Source organism: Cibotium barometz, chromosome 32 (assembly GCF_041138505.1).
Source record: "Cibotium barometz isolate CiBa-2024 chromosome 32, ASM4113850v1, whole genome shotgun sequence".
NCBI classification, from domain to species: Eukaryota; Viridiplantae; Streptophyta; class Polypodiopsida; order Cyatheales; family Cibotiaceae; genus Cibotium; species Cibotium barometz.
This window is the reverse complement of record NC_141077.1, coordinates 12,730,478-12,756,552: the sequence shown is the minus strand read 5'-3', so window position 1 is coordinate 12,756,552 and position 26,075 is coordinate 12,730,478. Positions and strand designations below refer to the sequence as shown.

Sequence of the window (26,075 nt, the reverse complement as noted above, 5' to 3'; positions counted from 1 at the left end):
CATTCTGTTGAAAGTAGCTCGAGCATTAGTCAAACCAAATGGCATAACTAAAAACTCATAATGACCGGTTTGGGTTTTAAAAACAATCTTGAAGATATCCCCTTCATCTATTTGAATATGATGATAAACTAGACCTTGCTAAAGACTTGTGCTCCCTTGAGCTTATCTAGCAAGTCATCCACTCGAGGTATCGGATATCGGTTCTTGACAATGATCTTGTTTAGTGCACAATAATAGATACACATTTGATATGTTCCATTCTTATTTTTAATGAGAAGAACTGGAGCACCAAATGGAGAACTTCTAGGTAATCAATTCTTTCTCTAACAGTTCCTCAACTTGTCTTTGGATCTCTTTTTGCTCAATCATGTTAACTCGATAAGGAGCTTTACATGGTAGAGAGCTACCATGGATTATTTCAATTCTATGATCTTCTAGACAAGATTTGGGAAAGCCAAGAGGTAAGTCATCCATAAAGCAGTTAGAGAGCTTGAAGATGAAAGGATCATGAGACACATTTGGTTTAGAGTCAGCTTGAGCACTAAGCTAGTTGTTTGATAAGAATAAAAAATATCTTCTCCTTTTTCCTTACAGCTCTTTTTGCTTAGGTATCAGTCAAATGGTATGAGTTTCATAATCAATCTAGGGATGTCTCCATGAAATTCCTAAGATAACATCAACACCTTGCAAAGGAGCCACTAGAAATGTTCTCTTTTATTTTAGTGAATCCATTTCCGATTCCAAATTCTTAACCTCTTTAGTGCAGTTGTACTTAGTATCTTGAAATGCAGCTTTCACTTTGTAACTAGAGTACGATGCATCTAGGTTAAGTGCTTTGCATTTTTAGAAATGAAGTCATGTGAGCTACCATCATCATGCAATATAGAAATTAATTTTTTGTTTATTTTTCCTTGAATTCTCAATAAAGCATGAATTGAAAACTTACCTTTATCCAAATAATCAGGATTAGAATTACTCTCTTGCTTAAAAGAATTATCGTCATATTCTTCTAAGATGCACATTTCTTTTACTTCTCAGGACAGTCTAGCACAAGGTGTCCTTCCTTCATCCAAATAATCAGGATTGGAATTACTCTTGCTTAAAAGAATTATCATCATCTTCTTAACAATGTTGAGACAAGCCAGAGGTGCAGAGTTCTTTTTCTTCTCAGGAGACAGTCTGGCGCAAGGTGTCCTTCCTTGTGACATCTGAAACACTTAACGATTTGATTCTTTGGCTAACCATTATAGGGTTTATTATTGTTGTTGTTGTTGTCTTTCCGAGCATCTCCTTTGACCACATCTTTACCCTTATGCATCCTGGATTTATCAAAAGTACTTGAAGGAAAAGATGGTTTAGAAGACTTCGTAAAAGACTTTTCCGGAATCTCTAGAAATAGATGTTTTATGTTTAAAATTTAAAGCAAGATCCATAGTAGAACTAAGACCATGAGAATGAAACATATTGACATCAACCCTAATAGTAGGCCTAAATTTTCTTTGTTGCTCTTTTTCCTTGACTTTCTCAATCGCTTGAACCTGTAATAATAGAATATCCTAGAATTTGTCAATGTAGACATGGACATTCTCTCTCTCGACCTGGCGTAAAGTGTCCCATTGTTGTTGTGACACACTTTAGCCTTATATTAAGAAGGTAGAAAGTGTTTCTTTAAGAGTTTTGGGAACTCTTTCCATGTCGCATAGGTCGATGTTTACCTTGCTTGATAACATTCCATGATAAAGCATCACTTTCAATCAAGTGATTACAAGCACACTTAATCTTGTCTTTTTTCAAGAAAAATAATAATCCAATTGGCTAAGCCATGCAATAAGTACTCATGCATCTTTCTTGCCATCATAATTATAGAAGCTAATCCATAAATCTTTTCGAGAACTCTAGGCACATAAAGTAGCTTTGATAGTGTGCCTAACAGAATCACTTTCCTCCTCATCAGAGTTAGAAGAGTCACACTTACGCTTAGAGTGCTTCACATGATGCTCTAGCTTGCTTCGGAGTTCACGCTCACTTGCAATTTACTCTTGAAGTGTAAAATTTTACTCTTGCATAGTGGGTTGTGCAGGTCAATTGGCCATTGTAAATAAATAAATAAAGAAAACGTAATTTAATGATGCAGATAAATAAATAAAGACAAGAAACTTAGCTCTTGAACCGTGTTAAATTCGAGTTTGAAGTCGTCAAATGGTTGATCTTAGCACCGTCCTTTTACTCCAATTTCGAATAAAATTCGAGCGTGATCAAGAAGCTTGAGTTTTAGTCGACTTTGGCAAGATTTTTAAAGCCACTTCAAATTTCGTTGAGTATCCAAAAATCCTACCGAAGCTTGATGTGATGAAAAAATTGGAGCCAAAGATAATACCTCCAAAAACTTTCAATTTTTTATCCCTTTTGATGCCCAAAATTTTGGTTGCAAAAGGGCTTCCAATTTTTTGAAAAAGAGATAAACATAAACCTTTTTGTAATTTTGTGCAAGTTCAATAGACCTGAAATTTTTCCTTTAGTTGAGCTCCCTCCTTTCTCTTTTTTGACCTTTATGAGATTTTGAAGATAAGCTTGTATAAGCTTTTATGTAAGCTTTTGCTTCTTTTTTTAAAAAAAAAAGCTTATAATAGATATACTTGTAAAGCTTATAAGCATAGAAGCTTTAGCTTCTTTTAATTTTAAAAAAACTGCCTTCATCTATTGAAACCCATCGGCTGAGCTCCAATGCGAAGAAGAAGAAAATATGTAAACCAACCAGTAATTCGGCCACCGCCTCTGAATGAGAAGGAAATAAAACAATTGCCACTTCACAAGATTGATTGAGCTTTCTCTAATTGGTTAAACTCCTTTTTCTCTTTATTTAATTCAAAAAGTAATTCACCCAAAAAAGTGTATTTGAGCACTTCCTTAACCAAAATTGATTTGTGGGAGATTGTCTACCCTCCATTATAGATTTTCCTCTAGCAATTTGATGATTGGGCTCAAACCTCCTTTGGTAGTAGATGAATTCATCCATATGGTTAGATTATAGAGGCCAAAATTTGAGAAAAACCATTTTTCAAGAAAAGGGTGGTTTGGTAGTTTCTATAGAGTGGTTTGCCACCTCCGTTATCTCTTGGTCTTTGCCCTTTGGTTAAAAATCATACAACTCTTGAAACCTTTGAATTAAGTCTTCAAGCTTTTAAATCTTGTCTCCATCCTCCTAGACCCATAGCTTTGATACCACTGACATGGATCCAATTCTTATAAAATAGAGGAAATAGAAACTTGCAAGAAAATAGATTATTCATCCCACTTAACACATCAAAAGATCACAAATTCAACATCAATAGAGGAAATAGAAACTTGCAAGAAAATAGATTATTCATCCCACTTAACACATCAAAAGACCACAAATTCAACATATTCAAGATTTGAATGAATAACAAATAAAAATACTTAGCTCAAGATAACGACTCAAACATTGGGTGCAATCATCTCCCCTCATGTGTGCGGCCCCTCCCCACACATAAGTATTGACGTAATTATGCATCCCAAAATAGGCCATAACCTCCAAAAATACAAAAAGGTGCTTTTTCTTGCACCACACTCTCATGCTCAAAATAGAGTGTCCATAAATTGAGGCTAGGGTTAAAGCATATCATGCTTTACAAAAAAATTCTAAGTTTCCAAAAAATATCAAAATGTACACAAGCTAGCACATGTATATACGGAGCTTGTTTACAAAAATGTGTGTCAACAAATAATAATGTGCGAATTCTCCTCAATCTTCTGAATCCTCTTCACCTATAAAATAACCAAAAATAAATTAGTAAACAAATATTGCATAAGTATCCAAACCATAACTACACACATGTTTGCCAGACGTAAGTAATCTAGGAATCACCCTTCCATACAAACCAATTGTAATAAACATTGGAGGCCCCAACCATACGTCAATATATACCAAATGTATTAATATTTATAATTGCATCACCCATGATATTAACATGATTTGTCTTGATGCAAAGATAATCCAAGCGTTCCTGAATTATCTAAGAGGATAGAATAATATTTTTAAGAGAGCTTGAAATATATTCCCATAACATATACTATGCTTCCAATAAATCTAACAAGATTGATCTTTACCCATCATTAGGCTTTTCTTCCATTACACACTTACGCACATACATTTGCGTAATCACATTCCAATTTCCTTACACTCCATGAATATAGAAGTCCATACTTAACCATTATAATATTTATCATCTATTTGAACAAAGCCCCTTTTCATCAAGCACATGTTGTAGTTGTTAGAAGCTTCTATATTAGGTATTCATTACCAATCCTCATCATCTTGACAAATTTGTTTCCATTAACAAGTCTACCTATGTACTTTCTAAAGATAGAACTGTTCTGCATTATTTTCTTGTCTAGGAAACCTACTCTTATTTTAAAAAAAATCAAAAGAATAGCACCTCTTTAGATGTGGCAAGTCTTTGTATCTAAAGGCATTGACACCATGGCGTGCAGGTGCCTTTGCAACCTTCTGCCTTCGCCAGCCTAGAGCCATTAAAAAAAGGATGGGAATAAAGTAGTGGATGAAATTTTCAAAACATGGTTATGTTGCCAAACCTACCCCAAAGTTTCTAACAGATTTGATTCCACAAGTATATTCATGACCAACTCTATGCACTTTAGTAGCTTCCTAGCCATGGGTACTTTGTCAACATTAAAACCCTATTCCCCCTCCCTTGGTCTGCATTTCATGTGCATGGTTTGTACATTATGGTTGTGATGGCCAATGTAAAGAGGCAAGCATGTTTGACAACCCTCTTCCCCCTTCCTTGGTCTGCACATTAAGCATTCCTTTGATGTGCATGGTTTATACATCATGGTGTGATGGCTAATGTAAATAGTCAAGCACGTTTGATACACATTATACGACATTATGCAATAATAAAAATAACATATGAGGCTATAATCAAGCGTGTTTAACACACATTTAATAAAAATCTCATATGAGGCTATGGTTATTATCGTGGTGCTTTGTAATAGTGACTATTCTAACCTTGCATAGATTTAACATGGACCATTCAAAATGGCTTTGGCTTTTGGCCCCAAATTTAATGGAAGACGATAAATTTCCACATCCATCCAATAGTACCATTGAGTTCGACATTGGTAGTGATGTGATTTTTCCACATATGACCATCAATTTTATGCTTCATTCCATTCATGGCACCACCTTTGTTAGGTGTAGCATGAAGCTCAAAGATGATACAACCAAATGTGTGGGTAATTGCCTCATAATAAACATTTGCTTTACCTCATTAACCAACTTTTTATCATCTCAATCTTTGGAAGGCTGCCAAATTTTCCATTTCACTTGGACATTTGCATTGGTTCCAGTTGTTATCAAGAACTATACACATTAAGTAGATCAAGGTTAATACATATCAAGGGGCATGATTCCACTCAACCAAATACAAGTGTAGATGTAGATGATCTAGCCTTGTAACCCTCTAATCAAGCTAATTCCCTCATAAGAAGGAGATGGCCTAAGAACAAGGGCAAAGAAGGAAGGTAGAGTACAAAAAGGGTTATGTTTCAATTGTGTGAAAGATACAAGAAGGAGATGGTCAAAGAACAAGGACAAAGAAACAAGATAGAGTATAAAAAGGATTACCTCTCCAATTTGTTGCAACACCTACTATTGATAGCACCACAAAAAATGGGCTAAAAAATATATTTCAAAATGCGTTGAAAAAAGTTAATACACCTCAATTACTTGACATTGAGATTTTCTCTAGCACACCACACGATATTAACAAATGTGCCTCCTCACACTAAATAGGACTTATGTCATCTACATATGAGTATGTAAGTATTTCACATACTACTTTAGTACTATGCAAGCATATGCAAAAATTTGCACAAAATGTGCACATGGAATTTTATGTATACACATTGAAAGCAAATCGATTGCTATGAAATTTCTTGTAACATAAAATGCATAATTTCATATTTAATCCAAACATAGTCTTGACAAAGATTTTGTATGCAATGACTACCTCCCCACCACAATGAACCTATGGAATTAAAATCATGTCAAATCCAAATGTGCTCTATGATCTTTGTTTGGTAAGAGAGTCAACATTCATATCTAAAGCCACGGTTCTCAAATATCACTAGCAAATTTGTATTAATCTCAGCACTTCTCAATCACTTTAGAATGAGAAGAAAATGTATTACAGGAAGAAAAAGATTTTTGATGACTTCCAAACAAAGAGATTTGATTGATGGTTATACATAAGTGCTTGAGTAAAGGGTAAGAGTGCATACACATGTTTTTGTTCCAAGCATAAATACAAAACTATAATTTTCCAAAAAGAGTTATTAGATCTTGCTTTTTCAAAAAGAGCTATAAGATCCTGCTTTTTCAAAAGAGTTATTAGAGCTTGCTTTCTCAAAAGAGTTATTAGATCCTTCTTTTTCAAAAGTGCTATTAGATCCATAATATACAAGTGAAGCACATTAAAATGTACTACCCTCATGAGGTTGGAGGAGCTTCTTGTTTTGAGGAAGTGTCATCTCCCTTTTTAAATCAATTAATATGTCTTCCATTGTATTCTCCCTCTTCCATTTACCAAGCAATGAGAATAACCTTGGCTCCACCTGAACTCAAGCAAAGGGAATTATCCTGAAACCAACAAACTAGATGTTTCTTCCCTCCCCTTCTTTCCAACCCACACACATGCATGCACATAAGCTTATTCTTTCTAGCATTCAAGCACACTTTACACCTTGGGAAAAAAAAATACCTTTGTTATATATTATGGTGAAAAAAATATATGTGCTACTTGCTAAGCCTAATTAGTGCAATTCAAGCGGATGTGAGCTTACCACGCCAGTCTCTTGGTTTACACATGCCATGTTTATTTTTGAGTGGAACCTCACGCTTGGTGGTTTATCGGGGTAGTCCTTATCACAGAAAAGCTTGAGCTGGTAAATCCTCCCATCATGCACAGTCTGTATGGAATATCACAAAGCACACCACAAAATCTCGTGGAATATCTCTAACATAAGAATCAAATATTAATCCTCCCCCCTTTTAAAAAAACCCAATAATGGATCCAGTGCATTACACTCTTCTTGTTCACCTTAGCATCCTAATCTTAAACTTGTGCATTATCTCAAATAAAGTGTGCTTAGTTTAATATATGTAGATAGTTTGCATTTTTCATGAACATCACACCCTTATTTTAGCCTGTACTTAAAAAATGATCAAGACCTTGTGTAGTATGCATAGCTTATATTCTTATCACACCCTTATCTTAGCATTTTCAAATTATGAGTACATTTGATTAAGACCTTGTAAAGCATAGCTTATATAATTTTCCAATCTAATAATAAGTATATCATGAAAGGTTGTATGAATAAGTAAAAGCAGCAAAGCTAACTTAATGTTAAGCTTGTGAGTATGTTTTCTATCAATGATTAAGAATAACACCTAGGGTTAAGGTTAAAGAGCACAAGAATTACAATGACTAAGAATAACACCTAGGGTTAAGGTTAAAGAGCACAAGAATTACAATGATTGAGAATAACACCTAGGGTTAAGATTAAAGGGCACAAGAATTACATTACTAGGGCCGACAATGGTGCCAGTCCAGGAGCGCATGAAGATGTCATCCCCATCATCATCCATGCCATAGCTCACCGTGCCATCTCCTATGCCCTTCTCTCCTCTTTCTAACTCTTCAAGCAACCGGAAGTTTCTGGGGACTGCAAGGAGCTCAACATGCCATACCATACATACATGTCAGTAGTAAACATACGTGCACCCTACCTTAATATCACTAAACTATATCATTAAAAGCTAATTAATGATGATAAATCACAAATTCAATCAAGGGATCTAGGCCTACTGCTCAAGAATTAATCTCTAAAATTGGGTTTCTTTTTTAATAAAAAGAGGGTTTATGTTAGGATCTTTTCCTTTATGAGTAGGATTAACAGTCCTCTCAAGTCGCTTAGAAATAGCAGAGCCCATCTCCAATTTCTTGTCCTTCCCTGATGATCACACTGTCACCTTTTTGAATGATAATGAGGAAGCATTATACCATAATTGGGGCTTACTGCGCTCTTTAATCAGTGTATAATGTCCTTTGATCTAGGCAATTAAAGCAGCCTTTGATAAGATTACGCCTGATTTTGCTAAGTGTACCACTGATTAAGATGGTTTTATGATGATAAACTACACAATAATGGGCAAATCTCTCAGTCAAATTAGGAGATTTAATTGGCCCAATAACCCACAGATATAGATCTAGGTGCTGATTTTAAGGGGGGAAAAAAATTTAATTATGGCCAACTAGGTAGAAGTAGAGGACACTTCAACTCTGCCAAAAGCAACCGAAAAGCAGGGGGGGAAAAAGGGAAGTAAAATGAAAAAAGAGAGAAAAAAAAATAAGTAAACAAAATTGGGTAGTCTACCAACCCGATTTTTATGATTTTAAAAGAAAAAAAAAAGGAGAAATATTGGAGACTTACCGACAACAGAGCGTTGGAATCCCATGGCGTCTTCTTGCTGTGGACGACGAAGCTCTTGCACACTCAAAGGCCGCCGTGCATTTTGAGCTTGCTTTATTAAAAAAAAAAAAGCTAGTGCATGAATAAGCATAATACATGGCCCCCCCCAAGCATCTTTTATCTTTTGCTTTTCCACCCACCATCATCTAACAAAAATTCTCCCTCCATCCATACACCTACACAAACATGGGCAGCATGAATCTTTCCTAGTACCAAACCCACATCCCCACCATGATCTAACAAAAACTCTCCCTCCATCCATACACCCACACAAACATGGGCTGCTAGCATGAATCTTTCCTAGTACAAACCCACACTTATTACACACGCTTCACACATCCCACAAACATGGGCACCAGAAATCTTTAGTGGCATCGTACTACAAGGCTCGACCATGGCAGATGTATGGCAGACATCCGTTCTCAAATCAAAGTCAACAAAAAGTGTGCATGGCTTTATAAACACCCTTATTCTCACTCCATTTATACACCTAGTTTTATATTGATTGAAAATGTAGATTGATACTTTACATGCATGTAGTATGTATGTATTGAACAAAGGCATATCTTTCTCTCATTACGTGAAGGAATAGAGATCACGTCCCACACCCATTGGGGAAACTTGGTAGCCCCATTGCATTTAGATGTGCGTGTTTGATAGGCTAGAAAATGTGTAAAAACTTTAAGGATAGCTATCTGACAGAGTACTACAGATGTGCTTGTTTGATGGGCTAGCAAATGTGTAAAAACTTGAAGGATAGCTAGCCGACATAGTACTTCGGATGGAGTTCAACCATGCAATTTAATAGTTTTTTAACAAGTATTTAGAGGATCTAGAATAACTTAGAGGGAGAAATAGGTCTCCCTTGTGTGTCTGTGTGATATAGCAAACTACTTTGTGTGTGTGTGTGTGATAGACACACACATGAATACATATGTTTATGTACTCATGTGCATGTACATGTGCATTTGAGTATTAATAGATAGTGATAGCTTCCCTGTACTAGAGAAAACTCGGTCGTAGCTCCTCAGGTTGGTTTGGAGTTGTTTCATTACCCACTTCTGAGGTGGTCTAACCGTATGAGTTAATTAACCAAGGTAAATGTTGCGAGTTTCACGGGGATATGACAAGGCTACCTTGCTCTTGGACCCATTGCAGGGCCAGACTCTCATTCCGGATTCAAGCCCATCGTGATGCCGAACTACATCGAGAGTCCTCGACTTTGAACCCTAGTTGATAGCCATCGAATGCACGTGCACATGAGTTCATAAACATATGTATTCATGTGTGTGTGTGTGTGTGTGTGACACACACACACACACACATGAATACATACGTTTATGTACTCATGTGCATGTGCATTCTCTCTCTCTCTCTATATGTGTGTGTGTGTGTGTGTGTGTGTGTGTGTGTGTGTGTGTGTGTGTTATGGTGTGTGCACGTGTATTTTTGGAGTGCTATTATAGCAATTTAGGCATTAGGATCCTAATTGAGAGACCTCATGTTCATAACCTTTGTTATAATTATATGGATCATCTGTGATACACTATCTTGGCTATACTTTCAAGAGAGTATTGTAGGGCTATTATAGCAATTTATGGATTAGGATCCTAAACTAAGAGACCTCATGTTCATAATCTTTATTGTAGTTGTATGGATCACCTGTGGTACACTAGCTTGGCTATAATTTCTAGAAGACTACTCTCTCTCTCTCTCTCTCTCTCTCTCTCTCTCTCTCTCTCTCTCTCTCTCTCTCTCTCTCTCTCTCTCTCTCTCTCTCTCTCTCTCCCCCCATGATGTGCCTGGTGAGGTGGCTTCAAGGCTCAAATAAAGATTATAAGGTAAAGGCTTCTTTTTATTCTATTTATATGTATGCTATATATTTTCAAATCCACGATATCATAGAATCTCATGCTAGCATCATGTGAAGCCTTCCTTTTTACATTACCTTTGATAGATTCTTTACTTTCTAATGGTAAAGTATTGCATAAGAAATAACATTTTCGTTACATGTCAAAAAATTCATAACTTAGTCAACATCATAATCAATGTGAAGATTAACATTCGTTTTTGTAGGATCATGACCACTAGTTCTAGGTCATTGGATAGACATTCTTTTTTCATAATTTCCAGCTACAACTTGTTTTCTTTAAAAAAAAGGTACCAAAATGATATGGTGCAATTTAGTATTTTTTACGTGGTGCAATTCATGTATCTCTTATAAGGCCTTCTACTCCCTTTTATGGTTTTGCAAAGAATGTTGTTACAAAAAGCTTATGTGCTTTTCTTGACTTTGATGAAAAACCTTGTAAGTTTAAAGCAATTGCATGTTTTATAATTTTGCTTGAGTCAAACTTTGATGAAAAGCATTGTAAGTTTAAAGTAATTTCACATTTATGCATACTAGGCCTTGTAAGGTTGTGACTCCTTAAAAGTACTATAGATTATTGTTTTGTTATTAAAGAAGTTATTTGAATGTTATGACATCATCTAGGAAAGAGACAATTGACTTTTTGGAAACTTTCCAAAATAAAAACCTCCTCATTATAATTCTTTTTGCTATAAATAAAGGCATATGCTAGATCAAAGCTTGAAATCATATAGCTTCGATGCCTATTTTAGTGCTAGCTCTAACGATTTTGACGGCGATTAATAAGGTTTTTGTCACTTATATATTTAGCAAATTTGTAAAGGGATAGTTCTTGACATGCTAGAGTGAATTCCATGTATAAATAAATGGAGGCATGAAAACATGGTAGTGTTACATAATAATCTTATGTTGTCTTGTATGAATAGCAACATATAAAAGAGTCGAGGGATGGGTGGTTGTTTTTTTTTGTAGAGTAAAAATAAACATTTCCATGTTTAATGCCTTTGAATGAGTTTAGAGATAATTTGAAAGAGATTCAGGAGAAGGTGTCAATAAGATAAAAGAATTTTGAAGGTTTACTATGCTTATAGGGGGTTACAACTTGAATTTACATGTATGCTTTACATTTATACGTGTGAAAATGTTATTATAGAAATGAATATATTTGTAGTGGTAACATTGGTAAGGATGAAGGTTATGGTATGGCCAAATATGGTATATGGCAACTAGTAGGATTGATTAATCAATAATGATTTCTACAATTTGAAGAAGTATAAGTAGGACAATGGGTAGTATGATTTAATGAGGGCAAGGGAATGTTAGCAAATGTATAAAACTTTTTAGCAATAGACTAGGGGTGATAGTATTAAATATATTAAGCTAACTAGGGGTGATAATATTAAACTTTTAGTAGTAGAGTTGATTGCCAAAAAGGAGAGAAGAACACTCAGATAGACATGCATAACTTATAAGATCCCTCTCTATTCTTATGCTAGCTACTCATTTCTCCACTTTTATCATGCATGGCCAATCAATCATACAACATCTGAGATCATGTCATTATGGTATACCCTTTTCAATCACAGGGGCAAAAAATGAGAGAAGAACCCTCAGATAGACATGTATGAACTTAGAGAGAGGCCTACTCTAGGTCTATCACACCACACAATATGAATGTAACATTAGTTTGTTACTTATTTGCACAATATATCCATGCCCATTGATGAATCCTCTCTCTATTTGTCAATTAACTTTATTACATAATACTACCTTCAAACTTGAGCCACTCCTACTTTACTCCCCATTTAATGAAAGAAATGACTATTCCACAAAAGTTGCAACACAATATATATTGATGTTTTCCCCCCTTATCAAGGTGGGATATCAAATAAAGCTAGTAATTCACGATGAAGTGCACCTTAGTTAAAATAATTGAACATTTCTTCAATTTTGTTAATTGCTCAGGTTCATTATGAGAACATCATCGACTCAAATCCCTAGTTCATAATGTAAAAGAGCATATGCATATAATGTAATCTCTTCTTTCCTATGTTGTATGTGCACTTAATACACTCCCTGAACATGTAAATCAAGGTCATAACATGAGGAACTTGGCTTCCATGTTATACATGCTCTTAAGACACTCTCTAGATCATGTGTATCAAGGTCATAACATGAGGAACTTGGATTCTATTTTGTACATGCTCTCAAGACACTCCTTGATCATGTACATGAAGATAATAACACAAGGAACTTGGCTCCCACTTATAAAATCCTTTTAATTAGTCATGGGTTCCTCAGGTCCTCACTTACTCCCTACCAATCTAGTGATAATAAGCATATGAAACGGCAACCTCTTAGATTTGTGATCATATCTTGCATTATGCAATAGAGTGAATGTCCTCTCTACTTTATGTGGTACACAAGAGGAATGTGACAAACATGGCTCTCCACACATGAGAGTGAAGCTCTTTAGCTCAAGAGTTTCACTCTCCACACATGAGAGTGAAGCTCTTTAGCTTAAGAGTTTCACTCTCCACATGTGAGAGTGAAACTCTTGAGCTAAGCTAGCAAGAATCCATGATATTGGTGTTTGAGAGGCAAGGTGGATGTCTTTTATAACATCTTTGGTGCTTTTGCAAGGGAATGCCATGAAGATTTAACATACCACAAACTTGAAGATGTGCAAAACTTGGATATTTTGTGTATGTTGTTTTGCTTTATTTTGAGTTTTATTTTGATTTTAGTTGAAAGAATCTATCATGTTGTTCTGCAATGTTCTGTAATAGTATAAAAAAGTTAGATTTCATAATAAAAATGAAGAGTATATAGAAAACTCATAGATCTAGAAAAGGTTATCATTGTTTGCTAAAAACTAGCCTTACGAAAAAAGTCTTTGCTTGGAAAGTGGAGTTACTTGAAAAGCAATTGCTTGAATGATCGACTGCCTCCATGAGTATATAGTGAGCTTGTAGATGCTCCTTTGTTCATAATTATCAATAAGGGAAATAGGATTTGCATTTGTACAAGATGGAATATGGTAAGAATGGGGTCTACAATATCTTTCACATTAGATACTTTATCCAAATGTAGTATTGTGAATTACATGGGTGATTGTAGATGTTTCTTTTTAGATTGTCTTTAAAATGTGTTTAACATATTGTTAAAATTTAAATATGCTTATTTTTTGAAAGATTTTAAATTTTCAATAAATTTTAAAAAATAACTACAAAATTGAGCCTAGAAAAGATCTCTATTACAAAAACCTTTAATACATCCAACACATAACCTGATCATCACATATTGTGTATATAATTATAGATTAAAAACATGTAATCTATTTATTAATAGGCTTTTAAGATTTGAAACTACTGGTATTAATGTGTACATAATAAAGAAGGGCATAGTAAACAATACATGACAAATAATCTTGAAATTTCTTATTATATTTTAACACAAACTTAAATTTTCAATGCATCTAAAATTATTTGACAAAAAAATTTCAAGAACATGTGATAATCAACTCTATTACTTAAACACAAAACACTTAGGACTAACTATTACTTTTACAACACATAACCTAATCATCACATATTTCCTATATAATTATAGATTTAAAAACATGTAATCTATTTGTTATTAATAGGCTTTTGAGATTTGAAACTATCAATATTGATGTGTAAATAATCAAGAAGGGCATAGTAAATAATACATGCATTTGCAAAAAGAAAAATCTTGAAATTTCTTATTCTCACTATCTCTCTCTTATTAAATCCTAGAAAGATGTAGCTAGCTTAAATATCTATTAATAGTGAAAAGTATGAACCTGCACTTGGGTACTTTACACCTCAAAACATGCCTCAAAACAAGTATTGAGAGTAAGTTCAAAAAAGTGATAAGAGAGATCGAATGACACTTGCATGGGCTAGTCACTAATAGCTTTCTTATAAGCTCTTTAAACTTTTAATCAATATGCACCATTGGCAAGGGAAAAGCATCAAACAATTACCAAATTGGTTAGGCTATAGGGTGGAACTTGAACTATTGTGATAATCATTTTAAAGGTAATATTTAATTATTGAAATAGGGTTTGCTATTCATGCGGCTCATGATGGAGCTAGGCTCTTGCATACCTAATGAGAGACTATTTTAGTCTAGGTAGTGCATACCTCACGAGAGAATTTTTTAGTCCTTAACTTGGATGCAGATAATGTTATTGTATATAGATTAAAGGAAAATGCTTTATCTACTTTATTTGAGGATGGAAGTGAATGATTCAATAGATAGTGGTGGTGTAGAAAGTAATGAAGAGTGGTAGAACTAAATTGTCCTTGTCCATGTGATTCATATGATTCTCTTTTTTTGGTTGTGTAGATTTTGTTAAAACTACCTTGATTACTTGACCATTCAAGATAATTATTTATTCTAAAAATTAAAATTTAATTATTTTTTATAAGTACTTTCATCCCCCAATTATCGATATCCTTACATATTAAAGGAAAAAGTCTTGGGTTATAAATTCCTTGTGAGTAATGTGTCTTTATAACTTTTGAAGAAATATATAGGAATCTTTTAAATACCTAATCAATTTACAAGTGTGCTTAAAATTATCACCAACAGATGTAACTAATATGATACTTTTATAAATATTAAAAGTATGGAGGAATCCTCAGGTGGTGTCCTAGAAACACAATGAGAAAGATCCACTATTAATGGCTAGCCATGTGATTACTCTTAAAGGCCATGTTTTGGAAATGTCACAGTAAGAAAAGTAATGTAAGCATGATATGGTGGTCAAAATTATTCAAAGATATATGAATATATTGTAAAAATTATGATATGTATCAAAGAGCAAATTATCTAGTGGGATGCATTAGAGTGCACTAAAAGATTTTCCTTTTGAGAAATGAAAACTATGTCGTGTTAGGCTAGTTAATATGAAAGTCTAGCCATGAATTACATCACAAAGTGGGTAGAGGAGGCCAATTTAGTGTGAGAGAGCAGACACAATGCTTGCTCAATAGTAAAGAATATTATGAGAATATTATAGTGTAGTTTGGTTATTTGGTAAAATTAGTTAGTTTCTCAAAAAGGTCATCATCATCAACAAGGAAATAGCATCAAGGAAAATCGAAGCTCATTTTGGGGCCCTCTAAGAAATTCTTTAATTCTCTATTTATTTAATCTCAAAATTTTATAAAAGTGAAAAAAAGATCCAAAAGAAACATTATAATAGCCCCACATACTGAAAAGGTGAATCTATTTATATCCTCGTGCATTTAAGACGGAATACATGACACTAACTACATTACACATCATATTAACAAACTAATGTACACACCATACTGAAGGTATTTTCTATTTAATATCAAACATCAAATTCATTGAATTTTTAAATTTTGGAGGTAACAAACAAGTTTTGCGTGCCATTAGTCCTAATTTGGTATGATAAAAGGTCTCGTTTATATCAACAAACAACATAAAAATAGAAGGAGGTGAACATTCACACCGAAAGAGGATTTATCATCTTCATATAGATCTTGAAGATGATTATGCTCCAGTTCAGAAAAGGAGAAAAGGTCCATGCATTGGTGCTATGGAGAGAGAGAACATGAGGACATCAGGATTACGCCATATTGATCTATGGTGTGATGGCTCAATTTATCCCAAATGCCCAATCACAAACTCCACTCTCTCTTTTTCTGAAAGAAGGGAGGAAGAGGATGACTCGTTAGTGTGGAGCCAGGAACATGGGACATCATTTACATGGAGTCCAAGACATGGGTGAAGGTCACCATGAAAGCTTGCTTGAGAAAGACTTGAATTGATATTGAGTAAACGAGGATAAAAGTGATTATGAGTTATCTACAACTTGGCTTTATAATTGTCTTATATACAAAGAGAATAAAAGTATAGAGGGTTTTATGCAAAGATTAGACAAAAATTTCATGCAAGTATCTCAAAGTATTGTGCAAATTGATGAGGAAATTAGTCTTGAAAGATAAGATCATGATGTTGGTGGACTTGCCCACATGCATACCCAAAGGGTCAATCACAAGGGCAAGTATGTAGAGCTAAGCAAGATAGAAATGAATGAGTTGGTGGTACCCATTCTTGGTTACACTTCATGCTTGAGTGGGGATGCAATTCTTCAAAGATTTGGATATCAAAAGGGATAAAAGATGCTTGCCGCTCACTCAACCTTTTGATCATTGCATGGACTATGATTATTTGGGCCTTTGTGAGTTCATTGAGGGTATCCTTATAGACAACACACTTGCTGAAATTTCTGAAAAGCAAGTGATTGTGAAGCCATACACTCAAGTGAAAGAAGTTTTGGACACTATCTCATGTGCTGATTGTATTCCGGCATGCATAGATCTTTTTCCTATATTGAAAACATCCATACGTGTTGACGTAGTGGCCCATTGTGAGCCAATGATGGCTGAAAAATTTCAGATCATTGATAGCTGTGAGGACGAGCTTCCTTCACATTTCTTAAGGATTCTTCACACTTGGCTTTACAATACATTGATTGAGGATTATTGTGGGCAACAAGCACATGTGGATTGGCACCAAGCTTCTTGGGATTACTCATCTTTTCTTGGGATTACTCATCTTTTCTTGGGATTGACTCGTCTTCAAGAGGTGGATGGTTTTGATTTGGGAACTACATCTTCTATTGATGCATGTATCCATGGGTATGATGAGTTTGTGGAAGAAATAGATGCATATGCTTACAAGAGATTGGACAGGATTGCATCTACTTTGTGTGATGCTCATGGTGTGGACATATGTGATGCTCAAGCATCGACTAGTGTTACCCATGCATTGTTTGTGGGTAGCCGTGCCTTGGATTCATCTATGGATAGTGTTGGTCACACATTGATAGGTGGTTTGTGGACTACATTTGTAAATCCAACTTATGATGCTTTTCTGAGTTCGGATTGGAAAGTTTATGATTGTGAGCTTTATGAGACCGCTTCATGCGTAGATGCCTTATCAGAGTCCAGTATTGATAGGGATCGTGCCTATGTTAAATTTTAGAATCATACTTGGGATAGTAGGGAGGATTACACATGCAGTGATGATGATGCACGCAAGGATTTAGCCTATGTTGATCATAGCTATGTGCATTACATTGATGCCTTACACATACACCTATTGGAGATGATTTATACTTTGGTGATATGAATGGTGATTCTCCTAATGTAGGGGATATTGGTAGGTTCTATGCTCATTGCATAGAGGATGACACCAAGGAACTGACATCTTTAGAGAGTCTATGTGAAGCTCATGATCACACCTATGCAAGGATATTGGCTATGAGGTGTGTGTCTTTGGACTTTGTGGATGCCGACAAGAGGTGATGGTTTATGCAATTGGGGAATTCACTTTTGGATGTACTTTGTGCCATTTGGAATGTAATTTTTATGGGGAGCACATGACTATCTTCGTCTCATAGACTATGGTTCTTTATATTCTTTGTTTGATCCGAGAGGATACATGCTTAGCCTTGCCTCTGACGATGTTTCGACATTGGCCATTTGATCTAGGAGGTTCTAGAGCTATTATCTTGGCTAATTCATGACGTGAATTTCCATTTTACCCAAGGGGTTACATGGTTGTCTCTATCTCTTGCGTGCCTTTGGTGGATAATATAAGGAGACATAACAGTGACTTTGCTTGCTAGAAATTCCTGTAAATCATTGTAAGAGAGCTTCATACTACTTGGAGATTATGGAACTTGCATTTGGAAGTGTTGCTAAAGGAGGTACCATCATGAAGAGCAAGTTTGGGGCTGTTTTGCATGCTTAAGATGAAATTTTTGGTCATGGGAAGCAATTTACAGCCATGAATCATTTGGAATTCTCTGACATGAGTCACTTGTTTACATGTGGATTCCGAGGCACTATTATGTGGATGCCCAATCCATACAGAGGCCTAAATGTTTAATGTTTCAAGGATGAAACCTATGGGTGGGGATGGTTTGTAATATAGTGCTATGGGACTATATGGACCCGGGCCTTGGGCATGGCCCAATGTGAATAGGACATTAATAAGTGTGAAATGGTAGCCAAAGTATATAAGACAATATAGTGCTATGGGACTATATGGACCCGGGCCTTGGGCATGGCCCAATGTGAATAGGACATTAATAAGTGTGAAATGGTAGATTGTCAAGCTCGCCGCCCTCAAGGAAAGGCATGAAAATAGGCATCCCAGATGAATACAATCCTTGAGTCCCATACAATTGACTCTTTCACCATTAAATGCAAACAAACTTTGTGCAAATGGCTCTCCTCTTTTGAACCATAGACTACTCCTTGAGTCTCATACAATTGACTCTTTCACCATCAAATACAAACAAACTTTGTGCAAATGGCTCTCCTCTTTTGAACCATAGACTACCCACTTGAGTAGACACCATATACTCAAGAAAAGCTTACACTTTCATTGGTTTCAACAACCTTGTCTGCATAAGTCCATACATCATGGAAAACCTAAATCTTGCTTTTGCATCCATGACCTTTTGACTTTGAACATTACCACCATAATGTTCTATATTCCTTATGTCTTCAAAAGCATATTGTCCTTTGTCTTTACTCTCAATTGATAAAGAACTTTGATAGGCGTTTCCACCCATTTTCCTTGAAGATGAAAAGTCTCCAGTTGGCCTTGCTTGAGAGAAGCCTCGTCCTTGTATACCATACATACTTAAAGACGGTTGCTTAGTATAAACATTGCTTCTTGCTTTCACAGCATCAAAATCCTCTTCATCACTATCCTCATTAATTGAGTTAGTAAGATCACTCTCAAGGGTGTTGAGTTGAGACTCAACTCCACTTTCTTGGTTCCAATCACCATTGCTAAGAGTAACCTCATAGGAAGAATCATAGCCACCTTGATTGAGTTAAGATTCAACTTCACTTTCATGGATCCAATCATCATTGCTATGAGTGACCTCATAAGAAGAAGCATAGCCACCTTGATTCTCATAGGCATAAGCATCTTTCATACCTTTTGAATGCCCTTAAAGATCAAACTCGTAGTCTTCATCACATTGATCATTATCCATGCATGTTGAATCTTCATGATGCCGCTATCCCCATCAGAAGTATCATCTTTAATGGAATATTCCTCATCTGTGGTGGTACAACTTCCATTACAAGTACTATCATTGGTATTATAATCATGTTCATCCCCATAATAGCTTTCATCATCCTCACTATCATAGTCACCCATGACTCCCAAATAATATATCGGACCCACAATTGCCTAACTATGCCCCCAGTACAAGATTTAATCAACTAATGACTTTGGAATCCGAATGACAAGGTTCAAACCTTGTGTCATAAAGCTTATGGTGTGAGGATTGAAGCCCAATGATTGCTTTCCAAATAGCCCTAAATCCTCTTAACTGAATTAGGGTTTAACACTCTGCTCTATGTAGTCAAAAATAACCAAAAATATTAAATAGATTGTATTTTGCTCAAACGGACTCCAAATTTGATGAGCTTTAGTTTGCCACATCCGCAATGGAGAGAATAACGTGTATGCCACCTTGGTTTGCTTTCCAAATAGCTCTAAATCCTCTTGGCTGAATTAGGGGGTTCAGCACTCTGCTTTATATAGTTAAAAACAGTCAAAAATATCAAATAGGCTATATTTTGCTCAACGAACTCCAAATTGGATGAGCTTTAGTTTTCCACGTCCTCAATGGAGAGAACAACGCATATGCCACCCTGGATCCCACTTTGGATGTGCGCTTTACCTCGTTGTTTTGAGATTTGTAACGCCGTCCATTTTTTACTACACCACTCAAATTTGCGTGATCTTTAGGTCATTGGAATGCTCTTGATGAGTAGATCAAGGATGTGTGAAAATGGATTTTAAAAGTCAATTGCCTTTGTTGATCGATTGCCTTTGTTGATCAAAGTTGACCAGTAGAAAAGTTAACCGCTTTGCGTTGGCCGGTCAAATGGTCTCCAAACCAGGCATGCTTGGGCTTGTTGGAAAGCTCTTGATACATACCTTCATAATGTGTAATCACTTTTTGCCTAGCACCAAGAATTTATGAGTGGGCCACACTTTTGTGTATACAGTCCCAAAAATAATTTGGTAGGAAATCTTGAAGTTGACCACCTTTCTAGAATCCTATTTAAGGGATCAATAACTTGTAGAAATCTCTCAAATGAGGCTATCAAACACTCCATAGGGCTTCAAATGAGGTCACACTAATAAAGGCTGAATTTGATCCTAGCGCACAGCCCTGTATATAGCCAAAATTGACCCACAAGTCTCAAGTGTGCAAAACTTGATCACCAATGATATTCTCAATGTCCATAAGCATATATTGGCCCAAGAATAGCATTTGACATTGAATTTTGACAAAAATTCCACATGACCTAGCGATGACACTTGCTTATTGGGAATGTTACCAGTATCGAAATCGGACACTTGAGTGCTCCAAATTTAGCTCTTGGATAGTGCTAGCAAGCCATGCAAGTCACTTTAAAACTACCGCAATGGTTCTAGACTGAATTGATGATTTGTGCGATTGCAAAAATTACCAAAATTGTCAAAATTTTGACATAACCTCCTTTGTATTTAGTGCTGAATCTCAATGAATCTAATCATAAAATTATGTAATCAAAAGCATAGCAACTTGGACTATCTAATTCCCATTGCAATTCCCATTCCAACTTGGACTATCCAATTCCCATTACAATTGCATCCAACTATTGTCACAAATTTACCCACTCTTAGATCCTCAATGCAAAACGATGCATATGCCCATTGTCAATCTTTGCATTTGAATTTGCCAATTGAAATATTGCCACTTGTTGATGATAGAGTTGATGTAGCGAGTTGATGCTTGCCGTTCTCCCGGCCAAGCACTTCTTACCCCCTTACAAAGTTTGAATCTAAGGCAAGGGTTGAGGCCATGTCTTCACCACCTTGTACCTAGATCTCTTTCCATACTACTTTCCCACTGCACTCACAGCATGGAAAGTTCATGACAAACTTCCTCTTAGCCTCTCCTCCAATGCCAAGAGTACTCTCACACACATCTAGATTCTATAATTAGATGTGTAGGAACAATATGTAAGATATGTGTAAGCTTTAATTGAAAGATTGTCAAGCTTGCTTACATGTGTGGCACTTATAATTGCATGCCCAATCGAAAAATCCAATACAAGAGTTTCATGTTGTTGATGAAGATCAATAGGTTTTCACTTCCATGTTGCATAGCTCCAACTCCATTGCTTTGTTGAAATCTTCAAGGATTCTTGATGCATATTTGAAATGAAATTCTCATGCATTTATGCATAAAGATGATCCCAAACACTGTGAAGAAGGGCAAAATGGTTGCATCCTCACGAACCAAAAACGCGCAAAAAACAGCCACCATATGAGCTTGAAATAAAACTATTTCTCTACCCAACCATTTCCTTAAGCTTGGGCAAGATTTGATTGAAGCACCAAAAATTTGGTACGACTACCCCAAACTAAGTCAAATTTGGTGTAGAGCCTAAATTTTGGCCAAAATCTTCCAAAAGTTTACCAAAATCAATGAAAATGAACTTAATCCAAGGTCTCCATCACTCTCCCATGCCAAGAAAATATTTTCAACCATGAAATAGGGAGAAATTAGAAAAAAAATCAAGAAAATGCTAAAAATGGATTAAAGGCATGAGCTCTAATACCAATGAAAGAAGGGAGGAAGAAGTCAAGAACATGGGACATCGTTTACATGGAGTCCAAGACATGGGTGAAGGTCACCTAGAAGCTTGCTTGAGCAAGACTTGAATTGATATTGAGTAAAAGATGTTAAAAATGATTATGAGTTATCTACAACTTGGGCTTATAATTGTCTTATATACTTTGGCCACCATTTCACACTTATTAATGTCCTTGGCATTCACATTGGGCCATGCCCATGATCCATATAGTTCAATAGCACTTTATTACATTTTAAATCCAACATCACTCTTAATATTTACAGGAGATGGTTACAAAGGTCTGCTCGGATACATCTCAAGTCATTGATGGCTGCAAATGTGTACAAACACTTATATCAACAAGAAGCAACAGCCAAACCAGAAAAGATTATTGAGTACAACAACAAGAAGCAACAGCCAAACCAGAAAAGATTATTGAGTGTTCAAAGTTGAAGGAACTACTTATTACAAGTGAGATTGAAGAATTGCTAAAGAAAAAAGAGAAACTTAAAAAGCAAGAAGAAAAGAAACTCTATTAGGTAAAAGACAAAGAAAGAAGAAAGTTTGAAATCTTGCATAATTGAAAGTAGGCAGTGGTGGATGCAAGCGTAGAGTGTGACAAGCAAGGTAAGAATTATTATTTAAGAAAATTAACTATTATTAAATGTAATTTTGAATGAATAATAGATTAGTAAGATACTATTTTATTAGATATTAAGAACACAACTTATTCTTCAAGAACCTATTGGAACCAAACAAAGAAAACGTGAATCCTAATAACCTTCTAATTAAATAAATGAAAGGATTGGTACCTTCTAATATTACAAATAAAACATGAATCCTAATAACCTTCCAATTAAATAAATAAAAGGATTGGTACTTTCTAATATTACAAAGGATATGATTGAAGATAAAAGGTATAAAAAGGTGAAAATAAATGTTGTGCATCAATTTATTGATAGCAATAAAGTTGATGTTTATGAAATTCAGGAAGAATTACACGAGAGCAGTGTTAGTAGAAAAGGGTATACTTCTATTTTCAATACTGTATCCAAAAAACTATAGGACCAAAGAATCAAACGCATGCTTTTGCCAACAGTTGTTGCAAAAGTATAGAGACTAAGAAGCCTCTTAAATCAGTAGGTGGATGAGTATATTGGACAATGTTTCTGTACCAAACATTCTTCTAAAGGTAAAAAGTGCAGTATAATGTACTGTGAGACCCCTCTGTCCCCTCCACGCACCGGATTCCTGGTTGCTAGCAGCAGAAGTAGCTTCTTCTTGCTGTCGGGCAGGGTTTCCCACTTGGAGCCTCGCCCTCAAATGTCCGGACACAAGACTAATCTGGTGGTCATTCCGAAACCGAAATCGGGAAAATTTCCCTTGCTCGAAAAACGGGGACAATTCCACCTTTTTGATTTTCTTAACGAATTTTCTAACAGGGTCAAGAGACTAAACTATCCTTCACCTGATTAAACCAAATAGAAGAAAAACTATCACAGGAAAACTATCATTGACTTAGTTTGAAAAAATCCACGCTTTTTTCCTAACCGAAATCAGGCAAACTATCACAGGAAAACTATCACTGACTTAGTTTGAAAAAATCAACGCTTTTTTCCTAACCGAAATCAGGCACAGCCATTGATCTAATCATTTGAGGAAATCAATGCTTTTTTCCTAACCGAAGTCAGGCATAGCCATTGATCTACTCATTTGAGAAATTCTTCAGGTTTTTATTTAACTACTCGAATTCTTAGCGTATTCCTATTATTTCAATTTAATTATTAAAACTCCACTGATTCCAGCCTAACCCCATCTGGCCCATGGGTTAGCCACCGCCCAACCACTGGAATCGGTAGAACTAGACAATTACTCACCCACCCATAATTGAATGCCTTTCTTAACTTTTGCTTTCGAATACAGATACGCACACACTCCTCTTTAAAACTTTAACATATAAAATAATCCATTGGCAAACGGTTATTGGTTACAGATATCATAACTAAAAAATTCCATCCAGTCCCTTGTTTCTCAAAAATCAGTATCACTCTGGACTCTCCATTGAGACCAAGTGGTCAGCCAACGAGATCTAGTAATAGATTACAATAATCATTTCGTCCATCATACATATCTTCCACGACATATGCATGGGTGTCATAGGCACCGCAAGCCCGTGCATCTCCTGGTCAGAACCCTCCAGGATCCTCCTTAGGTGTCTTGGCACTTCACTCAGGACCGCTTCGTCGACCCTCGCCCATCGTACCGGAAGCGCACCATTTTTTAACCATACCGAGGTTGGTCAAGGCTTTGTCGCGTGAGCCATCCTTTGAACACTCCCCGCCAACTGTTGCAACCGACCTTCCCTTAGAAAAACATATACCAAATGCTCCCTCTAGCATTGTGGCGTAAGACAGTCCTTTAAGAAAACACGATTTCTAAGCAAGTTTTCAGTTTGATTTTCTTTTGAATACAAGGAGTATTTCTTGAATCAGTATTCCCAAAACTTCTTGATCGGAATTCAAAATTTCATACCAAAATTCCTCGAATTCTATAACCTTCATTCCACAGATCAATTCGAAGGGCCTCAAACTTAGTTTCAGATTTGGTGGGAGTTTTGAGTGTATTTTTCTAAACTGGTCACACTTTCTTTCCTCGAAACTGACGAAAGAGTTTGGTCTTGGTCATAGTTTGATTCAAGGTTCGAGTCGGATAAGATTTTTCCTGAACTATCTTTCTCGAAAAGGTTTGGTAATTCAGTTACTATTTTACTGAATTTCTTTCTTTGAATATTCACTTAACTAATTTCTAAATTAGTTACGAATTTCAATGAGGAATAAATTAATCATTTATCTAAATATTTTGATCTTAGTAGATTTCTTGAATTTTCTTTTTTACAATCCGTGTGAATATAAAACGATAGAAATTTCTCTCTTAGAGTATTTAATTATTCATTTATCAAATACTCATAGAATTTAAACATAGAATTTAAGAGAATTCTAATTTTGATATAAAAATTCTTTATGCATCTATTTATACATAAAAATCAACTTCAATGGGAATAACACTTTTATAAAAAAAATCCTTTTATGCATCTTTCTATGCATTGAAATCAATTTTAATGAGAATAACACTTTTATAATAAAAATTTTTCTTTATACATCTTTTTATGCATAGAAATCAAATTTAATAAGAATAACACTTTTATAATAAAAAAATTCCATTATGCATCTTTTTATGCATAGAAATCAATTTTAATAAGAATAACACTTTTATAATAAAAAAATTCCATTATGCATCTTTCTATGCATAGAAATCAATTTTAATAAGAATAACACTTTTATAATAAAAAATTTCCTTTATGCATCTTTCTATGCATAAAAATCAATTTTAATAAGAATAACACTTTTGTAATAAAAAAAAATTCCTTTATGCATCTTTCTATGCATAGAAATCGAATTTAATAAGAATAACACTTTCATAATAAAAAAATTTCCTTTATGCATCTTTCTATGCATAGCAATCAAATTTAATAAGAATAACACTTTTATAATAATAAAAATTTCATTATGCATCTTTCTATGCATAGAAATCAAATTTAATAATTAATATCAGTGATATCCATGCATATTCATAGGTGAATATGTACATGGAGTAATTAGAATATTTCTTTTAGATGCAAAAATGGTGGGATTTACTTTTTTGGAATAACAAAAAAACAAACTTTCTTTTTCACAAAATTCTGGAAAATTTTGCCATAACCTCCTTTGTATGGCTGACCATTTCTCATTTTTATCTTTCTTTACTTAACTTAATTAACCCAATTTAGAATTATAGAACTCTAATCTACACAATTTTCTAAATTCAAAAGAGTAAACAATAAGAAGAGTTTAATTAATCACTTAGTT

At 35.1% G+C, this 26,075-nt stretch overlaps 1 protein-coding gene across 1 annotated transcript; it reads right to left on the bottom strand.

The window, feature by feature from the left end:
- Positions 1–6,417: 6,417 nt before the first annotated feature.
- Positions 6,418–8,686, bottom strand: LOC147619836 (ubiquitin-conjugating enzyme E2 variant 1D-like). Its single transcript, XM_086825681.1, has 4 exons — positions 8,536–8,686; positions 7,625–7,767; positions 6,886–7,011; positions 6,418–6,657 (listed from the first exon to the last, which is right to left on the bottom strand). The coding sequence occupies exons 1-4, from the start codon at positions 8,663–8,665 to the stop codon at positions 6,517–6,519; spliced, it is 540 nt and encodes a 179-aa protein (XP_086681807.1). The 5' UTR covers positions 8,666–8,686; the 3' UTR covers positions 6,418–6,516.
- Positions 8,687–26,075: the final 17,389 nt, after the last annotated feature.